Source organism: Dermatophagoides pteronyssinus, unplaced genomic scaffold (assembly GCF_027571235.1).
Source record: "Dermatophagoides pteronyssinus isolate colony J.1.1.1.1 unplaced genomic scaffold, Derpt_VIB-CSIC_2022.12 sq0051, whole genome shotgun sequence".
NCBI lineage: Eukaryota > Metazoa > Arthropoda > Arachnida > Sarcoptiformes > Pyroglyphidae > Dermatophagoides > Dermatophagoides pteronyssinus.
The window spans coordinates 119,960-144,160 of NW_027461574.1; the positions used below are offsets into that span (position 1 = coordinate 119,960).

General features: G+C 35.5%; 4 protein-coding genes across 4 annotated transcripts; 2 read left to right on the top strand and 2 right to left on the bottom strand.

Moving 5' to 3' along the window:
• Positions 1-8,732: 8,732 nt before the first annotated feature.
• Yeti (yeti) lies at positions 8,733-9,664 on the bottom strand. Its single transcript, XM_027344003.2, is given in 3 exon segments — positions 8,733-8,824; positions 8,826-9,379; positions 9,436-9,664. Coding segments are annotated over 3 exon segments (759 nt in total). The 5' UTR covers positions 9,581-9,664; the 3' UTR covers positions 8,733-8,764.
• A 309-nt stretch (positions 9,665-9,973) lies between these two features.
• Positions 9,974-11,300, top strand: alc (5'-AMP-activated protein kinase subunit beta-1). Its single transcript, XM_027344002.2, has 3 exons — positions 9,974-10,372; positions 10,431-10,856; positions 10,915-11,300. The coding sequence occupies exons 1-3, from the start codon at positions 9,974-9,976 to the stop codon at positions 10,990-10,992; spliced, it is 903 nt and encodes a 300-aa protein (XP_027199803.2). The 3' UTR covers positions 10,993-11,300.
• On the bottom strand, positions 10,858-12,150 carry l(3)87Df (cytochrome c oxidase assembly factor COX20 lethal (3) 87Df). Its single transcript, XM_027344013.2, is given in 4 exon segments — positions 10,858-11,082; positions 11,084-11,199; positions 11,288-11,396; positions 11,473-12,150. Coding segments are annotated over 4 exon segments (390 nt in total). The 5' UTR covers positions 11,530-12,150; the 3' UTR covers positions 10,858-10,974.
• Positions 12,151-12,223: 73 nt separating this feature from the next.
• Positions 12,224-23,952, top strand: mv (lysosomal-trafficking regulator mauve). Its single transcript, XM_075824159.1, is given in 10 exon segments — positions 12,224-12,477; positions 12,542-12,873; positions 12,928-16,706; positions 16,708-17,731; positions 17,733-21,145; positions 21,147-21,813; positions 21,815-22,819; positions 22,873-22,971; positions 23,032-23,537; positions 23,604-23,952. Coding segments are annotated over 9 exon segments (10,791 nt in total). The 5' UTR covers positions 12,224-12,477; positions 12,542-12,789; the 3' UTR covers positions 23,818-23,952.
• Positions 23,953-24,201: the final 249 nt, after the last annotated feature.

Genomic DNA, 24,201 nt, shown 5'->3' on the forward strand with positions numbered 1-24,201 from the left:
AATTTTGTTTTGCCAATGTGGATTCTCATCATCATGCATCCAATCAAAAAGTAAACATTAGACAGAAAGTAATGAACATTATTATTATTATTATTATTAGCAATCGAAAGCCATTCATGGCTATCCCATCATCATCATAAAATATATCCATCCAGCCTCAGAAAGCATAATTACCGACCCTTCTTTCTTTATTGATTGCATACAAACATATCCCAATCTATGCATGCATACTGCCTCGCTTATCCCCCACTTTATCTCTTATGACATGTGCCAAAATCAATTGCAGTATTTTGGACGAAAAAACAAAGATGATGATGATGAGAAAATGGGTAAAAAACAACAAACAAACAAACGACAATTTTTTCATCAAAGAAATCCGGAGAGAGATATATGTGCTGTGTGCTGTATGTTTATCAAAAGAAAAATCATTATCAGCAAAGCCCACAAAACAATAGAGTCTCTCTCTCTCTCTCTCTCTCTCTCTCTCTCTCTCTCTCTCTCTCTCTCTCTCTCTCTCTCTCTCTGTGTGTGTGATTATTGACTGACTAACAAAATGAGACAAACATTTATTCGGAGATTCCCGAATAAAAAGAAATAAAAAAGGAAGCCGGACGGATTCTGCTTATGATTGAAGCTTTACTGCTTGTTTGGATGCTAACACTACTGCTGCCTTGTCTTGTGTTTGACACTTGTGTCAAATAATGATTAAAATCCCGAAACACAAACAAACAAAACACACAACATTTCTCTATCCGGATCCTGGAAACCTGCATTCTGAATATAAACAGAGGGAGTTTAATTATAATAATTAATGTGCATCAAAAATTGCATTAACCATGATGGCTCCCCTCTTTCAATCTCTCTTAATAATAAACAGATTTTTTCATTTAACCATAACCATCACAAAAAAGGTAGCCAAAAGGAAGTAGAAAGTTTGCCATACATTGAATATTCCATAAGAATAAGGACAAAACTTCGGGACGATTCGGTCCGTTTAGGTAAAACTTATTTCCATCATTCGATAAACAACCCACGGCTATTGCTTAGGTCCGTGCGCGCGCCTTTATTCCCTCGACAATCCTTTTCATTGATGTTTATGGTTTGAATATTGGATGATGATGGAAGAGGGCAACCAACCAACCAAGCCTTCCCCTCCAAAATCGAATTGCAAATGCATCCATCATAACAAACAAACAAAATCCGAAAACCCAAACAGGAGAAAAAATGAAACTTTTAGAAAGTGGACTTGATGTGTTTGGATATAGACAAATGAAGAAGTTGGCAATTAATGCCGTGTGTGTGTGTGCAGGCAATTTCCCTCAAATGAATCAAATGAATGTGTTCAAGGAAGCAAGCCTTTAATTCCCGTTCGGCCATCGCTGCTGTTGCTGCTGCGTATTGGCCTGTCACTGTATTCTGTGTGTAAACTGACAGTTTAGCACCAACAACGTTTTTCATCGTTTTTCCTTTATTCCTTTTTGTTTGTTGTTTTTTTCTTCCTTCTTTCTTTTTTCTCTGATAAATTTGATGATGGCCGATTGCTTTTTATTCTTTTTTCCCTTTTAATTTCATCTTCCCCGATTTCGGTTGACATCTAATTTAAATTAGTTTTATGCAAACTTTTTTTTACTTAGTCCAGCCTGACAATAACTGAATTCTTTTCACAGTGTTTTTGTTGTTTTTTCTATCATCATCCCTATTCTCTCTCTTATTTTTCCACATCATAGTATATGTCACGCCGATCCAGCTGAAACATTCGAACCAAACCAAACGAACGATGACAGCACAGGCCAAGATAATTATCGGGTATTAACCGTTGTTGTTTTGTTGTATTATGCACACAAACGCACACAAGGTTCTATGTTCAGTGAGCCGTAATTTGGTAAAGAATGGACATGGCTCAAACAATGAAATGAGAAATGAGAGATGAGATGACACTCTCACTGGGAGCCACATTGTTCCCTTTCATTGTCCAGGCAAGACATTATATGTCTGAGAGAGAGAGAATTGAGTCAGATCTCATCATTAATGCTTGCCCTTTGCCTATTCTGCTAATCTTTTGCTATTCTTGTTGTTTGTTCGTTTACGATAATGTCAATTGATGCATAATAAATTTGAATTTGGTTGGTGTGCTAAGACCAGTTTACTTCCGCTGGCGCTAAATAAATAAATAAGTGAGTTTAACAGCAAGCTTGTTGTTGTTGATTGTTTTTGAAAGAAACAATGCCCAGAATAAAATAAATTAGCTACCTCATTGATTGACTGATAAAATGGCAATGATGCTCTTTGTTTTGCTTGTTTGATGTGGTGTTGTATTGATGATTGGTGTGTTTACCTGAGAAGAAGAAATGCAGTGCATACTTAATTAGCATCCACATACATGAACGGTGAATGAGTGCATTTCAAGATTTTCCATTGATAAAGGTGGTTGTGCCTGAAGGCTTGCATCCAGAGAAAAAAAGAATCATCGAACCGAATTGATTGCATCATCATGACATCTCTTTTGTTTAAGTTGATGATGAATATTTGATTTTCAATCAAATTGCATTATTATTATTGTTCTCTCTCAAAAACATTCATTCAAGATTCAAGCACGCTCACTATCTCGGCAAAACAATACAGAAAGATGCTAAGAAAGATTTGCCATACTTTAATGACATTATGGCGGATGATGTGCCCAATGAACGTGTCAAACGGGTTGAAAAACCTAAACAACAACAACAACACTCTATATCTGTCATTGTGATTGAGAGAATGTCAATCTCTCTCCCCTTGTTGTGACATTTTTCTATCTCTCAAATCTGCCGTGTGTTTGTATGCATGTTTGTGCCTGGATATTACTAAACTTACCAGAAAATAAAAGAAAGGATGCAAACGCGTGTAAAGAGGTCGTTTAAAGGTCGTCGATTGTTTTTGCTATTCGTTTTTTCCTCCTATTCCATCTCTATGGCTTTCTCTTTCAACCCTTTCAGTACCCGAAAAAAATAAAAAACAGACACAGAGATTGAATGAAATAACGGAAAATGTTTTTCTTTTCGTGCAAATCTGACGATTGTGTGCGACGACCACAACAACAACAACCAAGCAAGCAAGCAGAAAACTTATTTACTTTATTATTCATTTTGGATCGTGCGCAATCAAAGGAAATCAAATGAGAAAATCAAAAAGGAAAGGCTTATTGTTGTTTGACTTAGATCTATAATCATCATCATCATCATTATAATGCTGCATCTGCATAGTCTTAATCTCAACAATGGAAAGACACTATACACAGAATCTGGTATAGAATCAAAAGAATGATTGTGTGTGCGATGCTTACAAGCACTATATATGCAATCGATTCTGACTTTCGATGATGATGGAAAAAACTTAGAAACATGTTCACTTTTATTTCACTGATTATGATGATGATGATGATGGTGGTGGCCAGATGCGTTGTTGGCCTCGAGTGGCCGAACAACAAAACTGAAAAAACATTGGCTAATTGAGAAATTTTTTAAATTAAACTAAATTCTGGCCATAATTTTCTACAAAAACTAAAAACCCAACTAACTAACTAAATGGACATTAATGACATCATTTTTTCCTGGTCGGTCGTCATTCATTCCTACGGGTATTGCCTAAACTCTTTTTTTCTGTTGGCTGCAATCACTACCAAAGAATAAGACATTTTCGTAAAAGGCACGTAATTTTTTTTGATTTGAATAATCGATGTTGTTGTTCGGACCAATGTTATAATAATCATCATTTTGGTGGTGGTGTGCTTTCGCCTGTCTTGTATTACATTACAATGTCGCCAAATGAAAGGATTCTTAATTAGACAAGATTTTTTGGATATGCAGCAACAGAAAATTAGTTTGGACCACTGTTCTCCCTTTGTTTAATGTAGACGCCACATTGAATGTGATGCGAAAAATGCATTATATTGAAATTTGAATAACAACCATGTAACATAGTCATTATTGTTATTAATATGGCAGAGCAAGCAAGCAAACATCAAAGGCAATTAAAATTTCATTTATTCCTCCATTCTGGTTCCCTTTGTTTGCAAGTAATTTTGTGGCGACCATCATGATCATCATAGAAGTTTATTTAAAAAATATTACCCAAGACCACATTGAAACAGTTATGTTGGCTGTTGGTAATAACATCAATTCAAACTCAAGCAAAATAAATGAATACAGTGATGATGATGATGAAAATGGATCTGATTCTTAATTAAAACAATCATTCAAATCGAAATCGGATGACATTTTAACAAAAAACTTCTCATTGCATTTCATTTCAGATTTTGATTTGAGTCATATTGACATATTAACTGTGGGCCTAATGAAAAAATATTGTTTGGCGATGGTGCCCGAAAGGCAACTGAACTTAACTTAATAGCCATTATTTGATTAGATTGACTGAATGATTCATTCATTAATAACCAATCTACATAATAAAATCTTAATGAATCGAAAATGAATTAAGAAACACATGATGACAGTGATGATTGCATTATAATGCATCATATGCACTCAATTCTCTCTCTCTCTCTAAGACCATATCGAAAAAATCGGTTGACAATCGGTTTTTGTGAGTGATGTAGCCTGAAGCCAGATTCATCACTCAGAAAAAGAAAGAAAAAACGGTACGTGTCAAGGATGCCATCATCAATGGTGTTATGAAACATTTTTTATTTTTGCTTGACTTGCTGATTTCTTTCTGCAGAATGCAAGAGAGTGTTATGACATATGGTATTTACTAGAATTTTTTTCTCATATCTTTTTTTTGGTTACGAAACGCATTGGAACGATTATTTGCGGCCAGATTGATAAACCATATATATTTTGAGCACCTTGTTTCCTTGTTTTTGTTCGCTTTTCGCCATTCAGTCATCCATATTGTTTAAATGGATTTTTTCGTTGTTTCAAACACACACATTTAAAAAATGTTGTTTCTAAGTAATTTAACGGCAATAAGAACACGTATTATTCTCATTAACTGTCATCAGTCATCAGTCATCAAAGACAATCATCAACAGTGCAGAAGATTTGAGAAACAAAAAAAAATCTGGGTTTTAAAACGGGCGCGCTTCTGGTCTTTATTTTTCAGTTTGGCCAAATGAATAATAAATGGCCATATCCATTCATTCATCCATCCATCGTACATGTCGATATAAAACACCATAACACATAGAGATCTAAGCAAAACCATTAATATTTTCACACAGCAGCAGCTAAGAATCGAGCGCGTTAACACAGAATTTTTTTTAAAAAATTGGGCTTTGCGTGCACGCCAAACATTATCGGCCCAACGACAGAATCGGTAATGGAGATGGTGACCGATTTGTCAAACACCAACAAATAAAAAATTGGTGATAAAACAAAACTAAAAATCTGGATTTTTTTCAACAAAAAAAAGACACTGACTGAGTCGGTGTCTGTGTTATGGAAAAGTTTGAATATATTTTGTTGTATGGGACTAATGTGATGATGATTATTATGATGACTAATTAATAACGATTAACTAACTAATAATGATTATGATTTTGTTTTCATTAAACAATTCCAGTCATATCATATCATATTAATATTGCCATTCCCTTTTCCAATGATGATGAATATCGTTTGGTTGGTTGGCTTAATGTATTTGGTATGTCGTTGTGTTTGACAAAATCCTAATGTTGCATCTTTCTCTTTCTCTCTCTCTCTCTCTCTCTCCCTCTTTTCGATAACAACATTATCGTTTTTTTGTCAAGATCCAAATCAAACAAAGAAAATATTCCAAATTCCTTTTGTAAATGAACTTGAAAATATTTTTTCACTTTCATTTTTCTGCCTTGACTATCATTAGCGTTCGATTTGATAAATAAAAATTCGATTTTCCAGAATCAATTACCCTGGAGAGAGAGAGAGAGAGAAATATTTGCTACTTTCGATCGTCGTCAAGCAATAGCAGGCGAATTGTTGTTTGGTTTTTGTTGTTGGTTTTGGTTTTTTGTTTGGTTTTGGCTAAGATGATTGGATGGATAATGTGTGATCACCATTTTAGATTATATGACTAAGATCCAAATATAATAGCAATTTTTTTGGTTTTTGAGTAAATATTGGCCATCTGTGCCAAATACATGTTCATGGCTCCCTTGTTGCTCATTGTCTCGGTTTGGTTTGGTTGTCATAGAATTGAGGTATAATTGGAATGGGCAAGCAAGCAAACATTCCGTTGCGCTTTCAATAATATCGCTACAATAATGACTGTTATCCAAAGTCATTCATTTCAGTGGTTGAGGTTAGGAAAATATGGGCAATAATTATATTACCACAATAAAGAGCAGCCATATCTGGCCAGGTAAAAATGTTATTACTTTAACTGACTCACTCACTTTGGCTATACGGAATTACTCTTAATGGATTAGATTCTGCTTGTTGTTGTTATTGTGGTTTACTAGGCATATGAATTACTTTAATATGCTCAGTGTATATTTTGCGTTGTTTGATTATTGTCATCATCATAGTTACCAGCAGTGAAAATCATTCTTGGATTCATTCTTTTTTAGACGTGCCACCAATAACGGTTCCTGTTCTTGTGTGGGAGAGAAAATATTTTCATCATGAACACCGTCACACATCACCAAATTCAATGGCTTTTCGCTTTTAGTTTTTTTTATCTAATCGGCCTTATATGGACAGTTTTACATTTACCAGTATAGTTTGACAACAGTCTTATTACCTAACATTTTTTTGAAAATACCGATCATCCTCATAAAAATAAAAACTGCTATGATGGGCAATGATAAAAAATGAAAATTCTCATCTTGCAATTTAAGCAAATGAACTGACTGACTGCAGATAGTTGGATATATTCCAGGTAGATTCTCAGCCCTATAGCCTGCAATAAATGAAATGAAACGTGCTACGTGTCCGAAACATTTATTTCGTTCCAAGGTTTTCTAAACAGTAACAACAGATGATGATGACTGTTAAATCGAAAAAAATCGACTACCATACTCATCATCATCATCATCATCATCATTATTATTATTACAGTTATAACAATATTGATGATAAACCTGGTACAGAACTTGAATGATGATGCAGTGATGAGCACATATACAGAATTAATTGATTCCAACAAAATAACGGTTCAAAGGCCATTATCATTATCATCATCATTGGATTGAATTGAATGACACACCTCGATGAACTTGGTTGAATATTTATCCCTTAGGTTGAATCTCGACCGTTGTTCATTCGTTCATTGTCGTTTTTTTGTGGAAAGCAAAAGTGATTGGTGATGATGATGAGATCAGATAGGGATCATCATCATTATTGCATAACGGTGTTTCGGTGTATCGATTGCAACGCAAAAACTTGGTTGGCTTCACTCACTCATTCACTAATTCTCTCTCTTGGCCAACCGACCAACCAAAAACTTAGCAACACCAAACACCCAAATGAATGAAATGAAATGCCAGCCAGGTATAATAAGAAAGGAAAAAACCAAATTAGCTTTATATTCTTTCTCTTACTCACCTGGGCGTAAATCATTCGACCGAACCATTTTCATCCATTCTCCATTCATTTTCTCATCACAATATGGGGTATTATATAAGTATTTCAGCCAACATGACTCGTGTTTGTATTGGATACCATCTCATCCCAATCTTGAATCACTGTCATTCGAGATTCTGAAATGAATTAATGACGATGATACAAAATGTAATGGATACCATTCGATGATGTCATTCGGTCATAATGTTTTAAACTTTATTAAAGTGAACAACATTCAAACTAAAAACATTCACACCGGATACTCGGATTCATTGGATTTTGGTTTTGTTTTTCCACCACAGTGCTGCCATCCAATGATTTGGCCGACAACCAAGGGAAAGATAATAAATTTTAATGAATGAAATCTTATCAGCAAAGGTGATTTCCAAATAAAATAAAATGATACTTTTTTTCCTTTTGGTACGCTTGATTGAAACTATACCGAACAATGAACAGCACATATCTATAGCAATGGAAAAATATATAGAGAGCATGCTAGATGGATAGATAGGTGCGTTGTCTAACTCTACACTATAGAAAAACTAGAAAAAATCGATATTCGAATGAAATCGAAATGAATTATATCAAATCAATAATGCATGACGACTTTCACTCGCCAACTCACTCCAATTTGTTTGACTTTTGTTTTTTATCATGATTAAAATGAATGAGAAGAAAATGATCAGACACAGTTAACAATTCGAATCTCCACAGAACAAAACCAAAAACCAAACCTAAATGAACAAACAATCGACGGCCATAACGAACATTGAAAAACAAAGTGGTGGACTAAACATCGATGATGATGCGGAAGTCAACAACCATGATAACACTATTCAAACGGATAAACATCGTATGATTGTCGTGAGTTCCTTAGGTAAGATTCATTGTTTGTTTGGCGTTTTTATCAATGATGATGATTTGGTTTTTCAGGTCTGTATTTTGCTATTCTATTGATGGCTACGATTACTTGCATGATCATATCAAATCAAGATCTATGTTCAATGATAACATTTTTACTATTTACATCCATTATCGCTTTAATCTGTTATGCTGATAGTCATTGTTGTTCGAAAGGTTGGCCTAACCACAACAACAACATTACCGTCAGTGACGACGACGATCAAACAAAGAATCTTATTCCCGAATCTGTTCTGATCAGGCCTATGTGATTCTAGTGAACAAAATTAAACCGAATTCATTCATAATGCTTTATTTATTTAATCAATTTATTTTGGTTGCTGTTTCAAATCACGCAGTTTACGTTGACGATCGCGTACAGATTTTTCCTTGTTCAAATTGACGAACATCAGTTCGGGAAAGGAATGCCTGACGTTCCAAAAATGACCCTTTTGATCGTCGATGTTGATCCAATTCATCGTCCAATCGATTCGATTCTTTATATTCGGTCCAATCATGTAATGATTTCTTCAGTGTACTGATTTTTGGCTTTTTCAACTGCGTCAACAAACCGGAAAGACCACCACTGCGTTTTATGCCTTGATTCGAATTTCCATTCTCCGCTGCTGCTGATGTTGTTGATGATGATTGTTGATCAACATTAGGAGTTTTGGCAACTGATGATGCATCGACCGTTTCTTTAATCAGAACAATTTCGCCGGCAAAATCATATTGTTTGGTCATCGTTGTGACTTTTTTCGGTGATTCTGCTGATTTCTTATCATCTGATTTGGCCGCTGTTGATGATTGATCGCTACAGAAATCATTCCACAATTCATCCAGTTTATTTGTATCAATTTTCACATCTTCAGCAGTTTTCTTTGCTGGAATGTCATCTGCATTATCATTATCATCATCGGCTTCTTGATCGGTCACATCGGAATCTGAAACGAGCAAACAAACAATCGTCAAAGAGGAATGATAACAAAACAAAACAAACCTTCACCACTGGTCGGACCGGCATCATCATCGTTGTGGTTATCATCATTGGGCAAATAATCCTCATCATCTTCATCGTCATCGTCGTCATCCTCATTATCATTGTTCAGATATCGTTCATGATCTTCAGGCTTCTTCGCAGACATTTTTCGAAATGAAAAAACATCGAATCAATACTGAAGAGACAAAGAGAGAAAGTGTGTGATGTTGTTTGGTAGCGGCAAACTAGTCGTAAAAGACGTAACACTTTGAAACCTTGATTATATAGCTAAGAATTGCACATGTGCATTGCGGTTTGTTTATGCATCACATTGTCCACATTAATATTCGTTCACCAATGTTATCAATGATGAGTACGTTTTAATTGTTTTTGTTTTGATGTTTGTTTTTGTCTGAGTGAAAGGCGCAGTTTGGTTGCATTTGGTTACGAACATGACAATAATCGATGAATGTTTTCATCTGATGTTGATGCGCCACAATACATAGCATCTTTATAAATTGGATTACCTAATAATCAAATGCAAATTATTACTTAAGTAATGGGAAACGCAAATACTAACAATTCAAAACAACGCATCGAACGGCCATACTCGATCGATGTTTATAATGGCGGTGGTGGTGGTTTAGATGGCCGTCGGGAATCACCAAGACCTGGCGAGGATGGTAAAACATTCGATTTCAGCACAAAACGACGGCCAGTACTTTGTTATCAGAATTCATGTGATTATAGTGGCGAAGATAATGGTGATGATTATAAAAATTATCTGGACACATCCAGTCAAGGTATCAATGCATTGAATGATCAAATGCTACCAACCGTATTCAAATGGGATGGTGGTGGTAAGGATGTTTACATTACGGGCACGTTTTCCGATTGGAAACCAGTACGAATGGTTCAAAGTCAAGGTGATTTTGTTACCATTATCGATATACCTGAGGTATGGTTAATGATGATTACTTTTAGCTGATGATGAACTGACACACTTGATTCTATAGGGAGTTCATAAATATAAATTCCTAGTGGATGGTATTGAAAAAATTGATAAAAGCGCTAAATTGGATGATCACCAGTCCAACAATGTATTGAATGTTGATAAATCGGATTTCGAAGTATTTGAAGCATTGGCCATGGATTTGGCATCCAACAATAACAATTCGAATGCAACCAATGCTAATTCTACAAGTAATGCATTATCGGGATCACCACCCGGTTCATATTCACAAACTATACCAACTTTTTCACACGATTCCACCACTAGTGGTTCCGGTGGTGGTGGTGGTAATCAAAGTGGTCCACCAATATTGCCACCACATCTTTTACAGGTTATCCTGAATAATCCTTCGGTAAATTTTGGTGAACCAACTCTATTGCCCCAACCTAATCATGTTATGTTGAATCATTTGTACGCCTTATCTATCAAGGTTAGATTGAATGATGTTTTTTTGGAAATTTATTACAATTTTTCTTTCTTTCATAAAGGATGGAGTAATGGTTTTAAGTGCTATACATCGGTATCGTAAAAAATACGTTACAACCATGCTATACAAGCCAATCTAAATGGATCTGAATGGATGTTAATGGTCTTCGGTTATCTTGTTTGGTTTTGCGTGATTTGATCATTTCGATTTCTTCGGCAAACGTTCCTTCTGGCTTGGCGACAATTAAAACTATCTTTGGCCCATTTCATTCGACAATTGAACCAATAACCATAGGTAACCAATGCAAATGATAGAATCGAAATATTTGTCGATTGTAGCACTCGACCTTTTTTAAATAAATCCAATTCGTTGTTGATTTGAAAATAGAGAAAAATATTGTTATCCAATATGTTTTAATGAAATAAAATACTTACTTGTAGCCAAAAATGATGCTATACCACAACCAAAACCGGCATAAATACCGGTCAGGAATGAATCCTTAAAACATGGAATTTTCGTTATATCTGTACCGAGTATAAATATCTAACGATGATGATCATCATAAACGAATCGATTAAAATTCAATCAAGATTAGCAAATGTTTAACCTGGTAACTAACCTGTTTATCATCTTGTTCATCTTGTAAACCTTCGATAATATTTTCATCGATGGCCATTATTGTTGCTTGATTATCATCAATATTTGATTCGAATGTCAGCTGCAGCTCGAAAGTGTGATGATCAAAGGCCGTTCATCGAGTACGTTTTGCATTAAAATTCAAGATCAAATTCATAGTTGAGTGAGGTTAGGTTGATGACTATGACTATGACTATGATTCATAGTTCAGTGAGGTTAGGTTGATGACTATGACTATGACTGTGATTCATAGTTGAGTGAGGTTAGGTTGATGACTATGACTATGACTGTGATTCATAGTTGAGTGAGGTTAGGTTGATGACTATGACTATGACTGTGATTCATAGTTCAGTGAGGTTAGGTTGATGACTATGACTATGACTGTGATTCATGGTTGAGTGAGGTTAGGTTGATGACCATGCCTATGCCTTTGATTCATGGTTGAGTGAGGTTAGGTTGATGACCATGCCTATGCCTTTGATTCATGGTTGAGTGAGGTTAGGTTGATGACCATGACTATGACTGTGATTCATAGTTGAGTGAGGTTAGGTTGATGACCATGACTATGACTGTGATTCATGGTTGAGTGAGGTTAGGTTGATGACTATAACTTTGAAAATTGTTATTGAATTATTTCTTTTTTGTTTGTAAATTGTAAATAAAAATTTGAATAAATAAATTACTAGACCGGTATAAAATTCGCTAAATGCAGTGTATAACTTTATTGAATTTATTTTGTGATGCGCATGTACAATTGGAATGTTTACAAAAATATATCGGCCAAAAAATATGAATTTTCAGTATGTGATTGTCAGTGTGGTCGTTGATAAGATAAACACGACCACGACCACCATGGGATTTCAGACAAAATCAGGGTAAACAAAAAAGATTTCTTGTCGTGTTTTGAACATCTTTGAACAAGAACAACATAATCATTGTAATTATTGTAGTAGTTTCCGACACGTCTTGCATCATTATCATCAGCCTGGTAAGCATTGATTAAATTGATTTGATAACGCCAATAATGATTATGTGTGCGTGTGATTTGATAGATTTCGATCAGAAGGAAGAAACAACGACGACGACGACAACAACAATCATAGCAATAATAACAATCAAAACGCTTTGATTCAATTCAACGAACTGATTTTGGTTGCTCAATCAATCAATCAATGATGAAAATTTTGTCATGTTGTTTTCTTCAATGTAATCATCATTATTTTGTTAAATTTGCTAAATAAATTTCCTCGTGCTGCTGGGTTGGTAAGTTCAAAGGATACCATTTGTAATCAACGAGAAAATGGTGGCCAAACAAATTGGTGGACCACAAAAATTACGAAAATTATGGCAAACATGTCAATTGAATTCGAAAAATGAACCAAAGGTAAGAAAGAATTGTTCCTTATTCCATAACATTATTTTTTCGATTCCAATGAAGGAAAAACGAAATCATCTGATCCGTTTACTCGATTGTTGCCTTGTTTATTTTCAAGAAGAAGAATTATCATTCGACAACAACCACAATCGGCCAACGACATCGACAAATCAATTGCAAAGAACCACTCATTATTGTTTGGGCAATTGGCTCATCCATCAATTTATCATTGATCTAAGTAATCATAGTCATTCGACATTTCCCAATCCCAATCCAAGTGATGATCAACCAAATCGATTGTTCGATGGATATTTTCTCCATGACCATGTTGGATTCAAGTTCCTAAAATGTTTCGAACATTTTCTCGCCCATGAAGGTGGCAGCTGTATCTATAATATTGAATTGGCCAAAATATTTATTCTAGTCCTTGGTCATTTTCTTAACATCAACCACGATGATAATGATGAGCATTCGATTGCCACTGATTGTTCGACAAAGATTGAAAATCAAACAAATTTCAAAGAAGATCTCTATCTAAAAACATTGAATCGAAATGAACCAATGGACATTCTATCACCGATCAAAGTAAAAAGTTGGTTCAAAAGTAAAGATAATGCCACTGCTGTTTCGTTGTTTGGTGGTCGCCTAACTGCAACTAAAAAATCGAAACATCGGTACAACAACGATGATGATGATGGCAGTAGCAGTAGTGATGATGAACGTGATGATCATCGACAGCGATTAAAAGTGATCGATATGGTACCATGTTTGGTCAACGCCACCTACGACGACAATGATAACGACAATACCAACATAGAAATGCCCCTAGTTACGATGGCTAATGTCAATCAGGAAAAGCCAACAAAAAAACAACTGATAATGATATTGGAACATTTGCTATTCAAATTGGTATCATTCGAAAAGAATGGATTTCGTTCCATCCAACAAGACGAAGATCGTGGCAATGGGGGTTTTAGTGTTCAAGTTTCAATGTTAATCATACGGGAATTATCATATTTGATGCATAAATCTTTTGCCAACAAGATAAACATTGAGATTATCCAATTGAATCGATTATTATTAACAAGTTGTACGGTCGTTTGCCGAAATAGACCATTGGTGGGAATCGAATTGATCGATAAAGTTGGATTGATCGAATCATGGATGAAGTTGGTTAATCATCATCACACTGACAATTGGAATGAGTTTATTGAAACTGGAAATGGCTTGCTAACCTTGATGATAGCCATATCACAATCGTTGACACATCTTCATTATACTGTCGATTGGAACAACATAACAATGGCAACCAATTTGTTTCATTCATTCATAGCATTTATGTTTGCCGCATCCGATTCAGAAGACTTGGATAATGATAACGGTGTTGATGATAATGATGATGAAAAACATTCGAATTTGGCCACATTTTTGTTGAAGATTGTTAAACGTATCGGATTCAACGACCAACCGCATGTCAACGATGGCCGACTATATAGAATGATTGAATTATTGAAACAATTGCATATTGCCATTCAATATAATCATTCATTATCATGTCATCGCCAGATTTGTCGTCGCCGTAAACGACGTCATATTCGCTGTAATCTTTCACCATTCCTTGTCCATCACCATTTTCACATAAACATCAATTCATCGTCATCTGGGATGGATAAATTTCCTTGCGCCATATTATATTCCTTATTAATCAAAGTGATATTGTTGTTAGCTAAAAATCATGAATCATCATCACCATCATCGTCGAGTGTTGTTGTTGGCCGTTTATTGAATCATTCAAGTCAACAATTATCCCAATTAATCATTTGTTGTTGTGTATTACGAAGATATTGCAAATATTTATTAATAATTGCTACCACTGTTACGGCGGGATCGTTGGCACCATCCATACGAATGGCTATATTCAATCTGATTGAATTGAATGTACGGATTCAACGACACCAACCAACAAATGGCAAACGATCATCATCCACATCATCGTCATCGTCCGCTACTCAATACTTGAATGAATGTAGCTTTTGTCGATTGTCTAATGGTTCAGTAGATGATGGTGGTGAACCATTACAGCAACATTATGAACAAGAATCATTATCATCTCCTCAATATAGTGAAGGTTATGCTACCGATAATGGCAATGGTTGTTGGCTGTCATCCTATAATAATAAACAGAAACAAATGGAATGGGATAATTGTTTGATGATTTTATTGGCAAATCATTATCGAACATTGCTCAAATCTGATTCAATCCAAACCAGACAATCAGTTTATCGACATTTATATAATCTATTTTGCTTGGTTGATAATCATTGTCAGCAATCAATATTATCTCATGTTATCATACCGATCATATCTCATCCTAATCATAACCAATCATCATATCCATCCGATGTTTGTTTATTCGGTTTACGGCTCTTGACTGCTGCAGCGGCTGCCGCTACCCCTGAACCCGCAATCAACAAACGCAATGACCAAAATGGTGCAAAAGATGGACAATCGCTAATTCAGATGATTTCCAAGCAAAAAGCGTGGCCTGCAATCATTCAATACATTTCATATTCGAATCACGAATCTTCGGATAACCACATATCCGACGAACTAGCCTGTCTAAGTATCGATTTGTTGCGTAATTTATTGATGAGTGAATTGACCGACAATACGATTGATGACCAGCTACAAACAATCGGCATCATTATGGATCTATTCGAAGATCATTTTGCTGAATGTATTCGTCCGAAAACAATTGAACATTTTGAATCAAATCACCCGAATCCAACGATGGAATCATTGAACGAATATTTCGAATACTACAAACATCGTAGTTTTGATATTGTTATCGATAATCCTACCGATCAAATTGTTAGCCAACGAATTGATCGATTAACGAAAATATTCATCAATTTAAATCGATTGGCATGGTTGGGGAATAGCACGATTAAACTTTATCCAAAATTGGTCCACTTGTTGAACAACAATGAATTTACGTGGAAATTATGGTTTTATTCGGGTAAATTATTCAAACAAACATTGAATGAACTGAAATTGCTTGTCGCATCATCAACACCCAGAGAAAAACATTGGAAATTTTGTGAACACTTGATATCATTGATGGAATCTTTATTATCACTTGTACAACGCCTGGAATCATCGATCGATTCGAATCAAACAACTATTGATGAATTTATTGGCGATCAATTTAATTGTCTCATTGATCATGTGAATCGAATATTACAATTGAATCCGATTGCTTCATCATCGTCGAGGATAACCCAATTGGTTGGACAATTATTATCCATGTTGATTCGTGTATCATTCGATTGTTCAATCATCAACGTTGAGCATAAGAGTCAGACTGACTTATTATTGGTTGTTGAAAGCCACCAACAACGAACTTCATCATTCGACAGTGTTGTTGTTATGAGCGATCAATGTAATGATGATCATGACGATAATTTGCAAAGTTTAGATTTGAATATCGATGATGATGGCTATGAAGCTGATATTGAATGTTTGGCTCGACAATCGAAGAAAATGGTAGCTGCTAAACATGATTCGACCGAATGTCCATCACCATCGCTTCGTAATCCTTTACTTTTGTGTACGGTATTGAAATTTCTGAGTGAATGGTTGGTGGCGAAAAAACAGCAGCCACAATCTCAGCAACCGAATATTGATCGTGATTCGAATTTGAAAAACGATCTAAACATGGTAGCCATGTGTTTCAAACAAATTCTTGGCTATTGTCAGGATAATCATGATAACATTAGCATTATGGCTAACTTCCAACAAACTTTAGTCAAACATTTTCGCTGGCTCTTATCATCCGACATTGAATAATGAATATAAACCATTGAAAAAATTACTATTGCATTTGTTAATTCGATTATTGCCTAATCGATTGACATCCCAATCCATACAAATGCTGATTGAGCTTTGCAAAGAAAAGGATGCCGATTATGAATCTCTGTTATCGTTGATGAATAAAAGTCTTTTTTCTTCGGAGGATGCTGATGATCAACGAAATCAATCGCCGCTACCACAATATTCTCTTCGATATCCAACAACTAGATTATCTTTGAACGATAAACAAACGAAAACTCAAATCACTGATTGGGTCGATGAATTGGTTGATTCTATGAATGATGATGATGATGATGGAATTGATAACAACAACGATAACGACAACATTGCCATTCGATCATTTGCATTGGCCATTCCGTTGAATGGTTCTCGGATCAAACATCAGATTCCATTACGATTAACATTAGCGTATTGGATTTTTCTGGAAAAACGTGCTCCACTTGTTGAAAAGACAAGAAAGAATAGTGGCAGTGCGGGACAAAGTCAATCAGGCCACCACTATAGCAATGAATTGCACGTTTGTTCATTGGTTTTAGATTGTATTACGGTGGAAATATGGTTCGATTACCGTTATAATCGTTTTGTCTATCGATTAACCAGGAAAAGTAATGGAAAAATATTTTGTTTGAATGAGAATTTCATGCCAAGCATTCGCGCCGATAATCTTGGCTGTTGGAACTTGATTTGTCTGGATTTTGAAGAGCAGTGCAATAATCATTCACATTCAATTCAAATGCGGCAAATTTTGAATGGTGGTCCGGAGAAACTTCTGAAATGGTCATATCCAGCAACATTGTATAATCATCATACAAATCGTCGAACCAATGAATCGACAGCATCAAATTGTGCAGTGCTGTTAGGTTCCAATCAATCTCATCGCATTACGGATTTTCATTATAAACTCTCCAATGTTTTACTTTTCCGCGAACATCTTCCCCCGTTTGGTCGTATTCTGCTATGTTCATTGGGACCAGATTTTCATCATTTTCATCATCCTGGGTGATGATTCCATTCAACGTAATGAATATTTTGTTCTGCCTCGCCAATTGGCTATCGATGAATCTTTGTTGGATATGCTGACTACATTAATGTCGTCATCGACAACCGCAAAGAATTGCTTAATTCGAAATTCATCCCACTGGATTATGGCCAATTTAGTTATGGTTTATCGTGCATCGAAACCCAGTGTTTATTATCTGTGGCCTGCTCAACAACGAACAGAATCCAATTCGATGACGAATAGCCGAATGATGAATCCATTGCTGCGAACATTTCTTCAACGAACAAATCAATCAATTACATCGTCATCATTTGAAAATGCGGATGATGAAGAAGCTCAAATCTATTCCATCAAATTGAACGGTGCGTTGAACCGGATAGATGAATCGAATGTGGCTCGGATAATCTCCGATACGGGTGGAATTTCTGTATTTCTTTTTCTATTGCTCTATCTAATGGAACGTACCGATAATCAACAGATATGGAATGAGTCGATGGAATTGATTCTTCGTACCTACCATAGTCATTATTATCATGGTTTTATGTTTGATTGTTATCATCAAGCATATTCATTGATATCATATTCATTAAATCGTGCGGGCAAATCACCAACGACATCAATGTTGAAAACCTTTGCGCAATTTTGCTTGTATTGGCCATCGAATAATAATGGTCAACAATATCCATTGATAATAGTGTCATCAAACATTACAACATTCATTGATTCATGGCGTATTTGGATTCGAAACCCAGCCACTAATAAGTTGTTTTTCCAAATACTGTGGTCACTTACATCACCATCGAATCCATTTCAATCGTACAATCTTTTACTGTTACTTGAACGAACCGATACGTTTGATCATCTAATGAATATGATTAAAGATGGTCATCTCAATCTCATGATCGATCATAATCACAATGGTGGTGTTCACTTGTTCGATTCATATGATCATCTTATACGTTTTATTCAAAGTTTAATTGAAAATAGTTGCGGCAAACAACCACGATTATTGCGTTCAGTAATGGATTGTTTGCTTCTATTACAACCAACGCAATGGCTGCATGTTAATCAAACAAAAGCATCATTTTATTATATTTTTCCTTCCACATGGCTTATGGTTAAAGATTCTTGCGAAGTTACTAATGACGATGATCTCGATATGATTGAATTGAAAAATCTCAACAAACATTCGCAACAGCAACTATTTTTACCACAATCTACCACTAATGTCGATGACGATTCGGATGATCCGGATGATGATTGGGAAATTGTTTCTGAATTTGTTGTTGATCATAATATCGTTGCTAATCAACCGAACAAGAAGAATGATGATAATGAACTACCGACCATGTCGACGAATGGCAATCGCAATGATAATCAACATGATTGTCAAGCAATCACCGAGGAATTAATCCGATTTCTCGATAGAAATGTTGATCAAATGTTGGCCAACGATGATTGTTTGCTTTCTTCATCATCGGAAAATATTGCTTTATTCGATTTTCTCATTGTATTGGTGAACAATCCATCTGGCCAGGTTCGTCGACAAGCTTTGGCAACATTTTTCAAACTTAGTCAGCTGCTGGGATTTCAATCACCGGAGCAAGAATGGTCAAAACGAAAAACACTTGGTTTGTTGATGATATCGAATCAATTATATCATTATCTGGCTGATGAATCGATAATGAATTGTTGCATTGGATTTTTGTTCAACCTAACCAATCAACGTCGTCTGGATGATCTATGCAAACATCCCGAATCAATGATTATCGATCTAAAACGTTGGGTTGCGAAAGTATCGCTGGAAAATTTCATTCCATTATTAGCACTATTGCCAAAATGTTTCGAGCCAATCAGTTTATGTTATCAAATTCTACAGATTTTATATCACACTCTCGATCAGATGACAATCAATCAATTGAATGATCTGCATAAGCAATACGGTTTGGCACAATCATTATCCAAACTGTTGATCAATGTTAATACAACGTTATCGATTCCAGCTGAAGATCAAAACAAATATAACCGAGAACATTTGAATGAATCTATTTATCGCATTGTGGCCATGATCAGCACCGGCTACAATAATGATTGTCATCAAGATATGCATCTTTATGATTATTTGCTAAATGATTTAATCAACTATTATGCTATGATTGAACGTAAAGTTTCCTCGCAGACTGTTGTCACAACCATACGCAACGTTCAGATAACAATATTCCGTTCTTGTTTCGAATCATTCGATCGAATCTATCGGACTGCTTCATCGAATAAATCCGGTTCTGGTCAATTGAATGCGAAAACAATTATCGACCGTATCAAATTGGTTGTACGAAAGTCGGTTGATTTTATCATCGGTCGTAATGCTAAAATAGATTTAGGACAAAAAGAAAAATATTTTCAACGGGAATTACTTTATCATTTACTTGAATTGATTGATCAGATTGAAAATAAAAACAATCCGACCAAGAAAACCTGGCTTTGGAAATCTTTTTCCTCGAATAATCGTGATTACTTGAAAAGTTTATTGAATCAACTTTTGACATTTCTCATGTCACATTTGCAATCATTGGATGATCGAATCTTTTGTCTGCACTTGTTTTATGAAAAAAGTCATCAATTCGATCAATTGAAGCAATTTGTCGACAAACATGATGATCAATTTCGATTTTTGATGGATGAATTTCTTCGTGATTTGATTGATTTTGGTGTGAAGGAATTGAATATTTTTAGCTGGTCTGCATTCGATGAATCGTTTGTTTCGGTCAACAACGATAACGATAGCCGACGACAACAACAACAACCATCGGCAATATTGATGAGTCATGTTTATCGAAAATTTCGTCACCAATTCAATCTGGATATGGGCATGGACAAGGATCAGTATTTTTTCAAATCCATATTGGCCGGCTGGCATGAACGAATCAAAGCGGCACGAAACGATTATGAAACTCGATTGCATCGTTCATCGAGTCGAATATTCGGCGAAATGTCCATGGTGTATGATAAAGTTGTGAATGAAGCAACTCGTGTCAATGATCGAATAATTTTAGCTCAAAATTGCCAAAAGAAACGTTATCTACGATACTTGAAACGACAACAACTAGCCAATCGAACTCAACAAAACAGATTGATTCAATTGATTGGACAATTATTACATGAAAAGAGTTGTTGGTTTTTACCAGAATATTATCCGCAAAGTTGGGAATTAAGTCCATTCGAGTGTCAGCAGGGACGCATTCGTATGAAAATGGAACGTTGTTTTCTTGAAATGGATGATCGATATGTTATGAGCACCGACGATGATGACCATCCAAGACAATTGCGATCGAGACAATTGTTTGCTACATTTATGGACCAACAATCATCACCTGTTTCCATCAACGAACTTAAGCAAAGAAAGTATGGTGGACGATAATGATAATGATGAGACATTGCTATTCATTTCATCGGCCAATGTTATTCTTTATGATGATCAAATTGATGGCGAAATTCTATGCAAACGAAACAAAATTGAATTTGTCTGCAATGCCAATCATCATGGTGATAATGATCATTTTGATAATAGTTTCAGCTCGAAGCGTGTATTTTTTCAAAATTTTTCCATAGATTTGGATGAAATCGAAGAGCTACGTAAATGTCGATATGAATTACAGAATCGAGCAATCGAAATTCTACTTGAATCAGGCTTGACTTATTTGATTTCATTCGAATCGATTACCGATCGTGATGAATGTTATCATCAATTGATACAGAATCGCGATCTATTAATCAATCTTAATGATTCGATCAGCCTGGTGTCACTTACGCAAATGTGGCGTGAGCGTCATCTTTCAAATTTTGATTACCTCATGCAATTGAATCGTCTGAGTGGCCGAACATTCAATGACCTAATGCAATATCCAGTTTTTCCATTTGTTCTGTCGGATTATTCCAGTCAAATACTCAATCTGTTGGATGGCCGTTGCTATCGCGACCTGGCCAAACCGATTGCCGTGCAGAAAAAAGAACGTGAAAAATATTATATCGATCAATATGATTACATTGAAGCCGAGAATCGTAATATTCGCGATCATCATGCTAAAACGAAAAAAAGCCGATGTTGTTCAATCATCAATAACATCGATACCTTATCATTATGGTGCTCATTATAGTAATAGTGGTATTGTGCTCTATTATCTGGTTCGTCTACCACCGTACACTCAGATGTTTTTGCATTATCAGGATCGAAATTTTGATCTGCCGGATCGAAGTTTTCATTCCATTCAAACTACATGGAGATTAGCTACCGAAGATTCGACCAATGGTTTTAAGGAAATGATTCCGGAATTTTTTTATCTACCAGAATTTCTTCAAAATTGTGAACGATTCAATTTGGGCATCCGTCAAAATGGTGAACGTGTTGATAGTGTTAAATTACCACCATGGTCAAGAGGAAATGCTCGCCTGTTTACGCTGATTAATCGCCAGGCATTGGAATCGAATTATGTAACACGCCATCTGAATCATTGGTTTGATTTGATTTTTGGCTACAAACAAAGTGGTCCGGCAGCTATCGAAGCTATCAATGTTTTTCATCCTGCTACACATTTTACGGCCGATTTGTCGCGAATCGAGGATTGCGTTAAACGTAATGCATTGAAAACGATGATTAAAACTTATGGCCAGATGCCTAGTCAGCTATTTCAGATGCCTCATCCGGCTATACAAACAGAAGTGGCATCCGCTATGGAATGTAACAACGATGATCATAATGTTATTGCAGCAATGAACGAAGTAAATGGATTAAAATGGGGCAATTATGTTGGATCACCCATCTATCAAACACCGGTTATTTGTTTTCAAAAACGATTCGCATTTGCTATTGATCGTTTAGTGGCATTGCCAACCAACGATCTGTTGTTATTGCCACGGAACTGTTCGCCCTTAGTTGCTTATAATCAGGCTCGAAATCCATTCATCAATACTAGTTATATCATCTTTTATGCGTTGTGTACTTGGTCACCACATCATACCACCGTTTGGTTTCGTAATCAACAAGATAAACGTCTATTTTATGCTGAAAATGCATTCCTGGATGAGGTAGGTCATTTTTGTTGTGATCATCATTCTGTAGTTGCCATTTTGTTTTTCAGATTTGCCTGTGTCAATCGATTCCCGATTATGATTGGATATTGATTGGATATCGTTCCGGTAGAATCATTGCTTATCGATTAAAATTTGACAAGCAATATGTAAGTGTCATTCACTTTGAACATTTTCATTGAAATTACCTAATCATCACATACATACAGGATCTGCACAACATTCAATTAAAAGATCGACCATCAATGTTTGTTGGCCATCAATCACCGATTACATCGATTACTATTAATCGAAATTTTCACCTGGCTCTATCCACTGATTCGAATGGACGATGCATTGTATGGGATATGAACAAACAACAATACTTACGAACACTACTCGACAACAATGCCAATGCATCGGCAGTCATGTCTACCATCAGTAATACAATGGGCGATATGGCCATAGTCACATATGGCAAACAACAACAACAACAATTGACCAGTCAACTTCATGTGTTCACATTGAACGGACAACCAATTGCCGATATTCGCACTAATCATTGTGAGCCATATATTACAGCCATTTGTTATTCTTCTTGTCCGGAAGGTATTTCCATCAATGTTATTGCTACCGGACTATCCGATGGTTCAATTCGGTTATGGAGTTCTTGGGATCTTACACTGATTCGAATCATTGCTTCAATAGCGTCTAATTGTTTGAGTCCAATCATTGGGTAAGCATTATGGTTGTAGTATTTGTCAATCTATTTCTAATCTATTTCTAATTGATTGCTAATTAGTATATGTTATTCTTACAAATGTGATCTACTTTATCTGCTCAATCGTGATAATTGCCTGATTGCCCTCAAGAATGGCCATTTGGCCATTTTGCCTCCTTCATCCACCACCACCTCCACCTTGTCATCATCATCATCATTATCATCGAATTCATCCTCATCAAGAAGTGATAATTTTCGCATATTAAATCTGACCAATCTTGTTCCTGCTGATTGAATCATGTCTGTAAAACTATCTGTGAATGAATTGTATATTTGTATTTTCCTTTTTGTTTAGTGATCATTTTGCTTGTCATATTTTGTTGATTTTTAATTATTTTTGAATAAAATTTTTTATCATTATTACACGTTATTTATGAATGTGTTCGGTTTGTGTTTTGCTTGGTGTGCTTATTGGCAATGGCCATTGATGGAAGCATGTTGTTTGATTAGTGCATTGACTTGAACAATTAACAGGAACAATTAGCCAAAACAATTAAGGATAGAAAATGATCATTTACATTGAGCAATGATCAATAGCACCATAGGTTAATTGATTGAATCAAATGGGATTAAGAACAACAAAAAACAGAAAAAAACAAAACACTCATCAATTTATAAA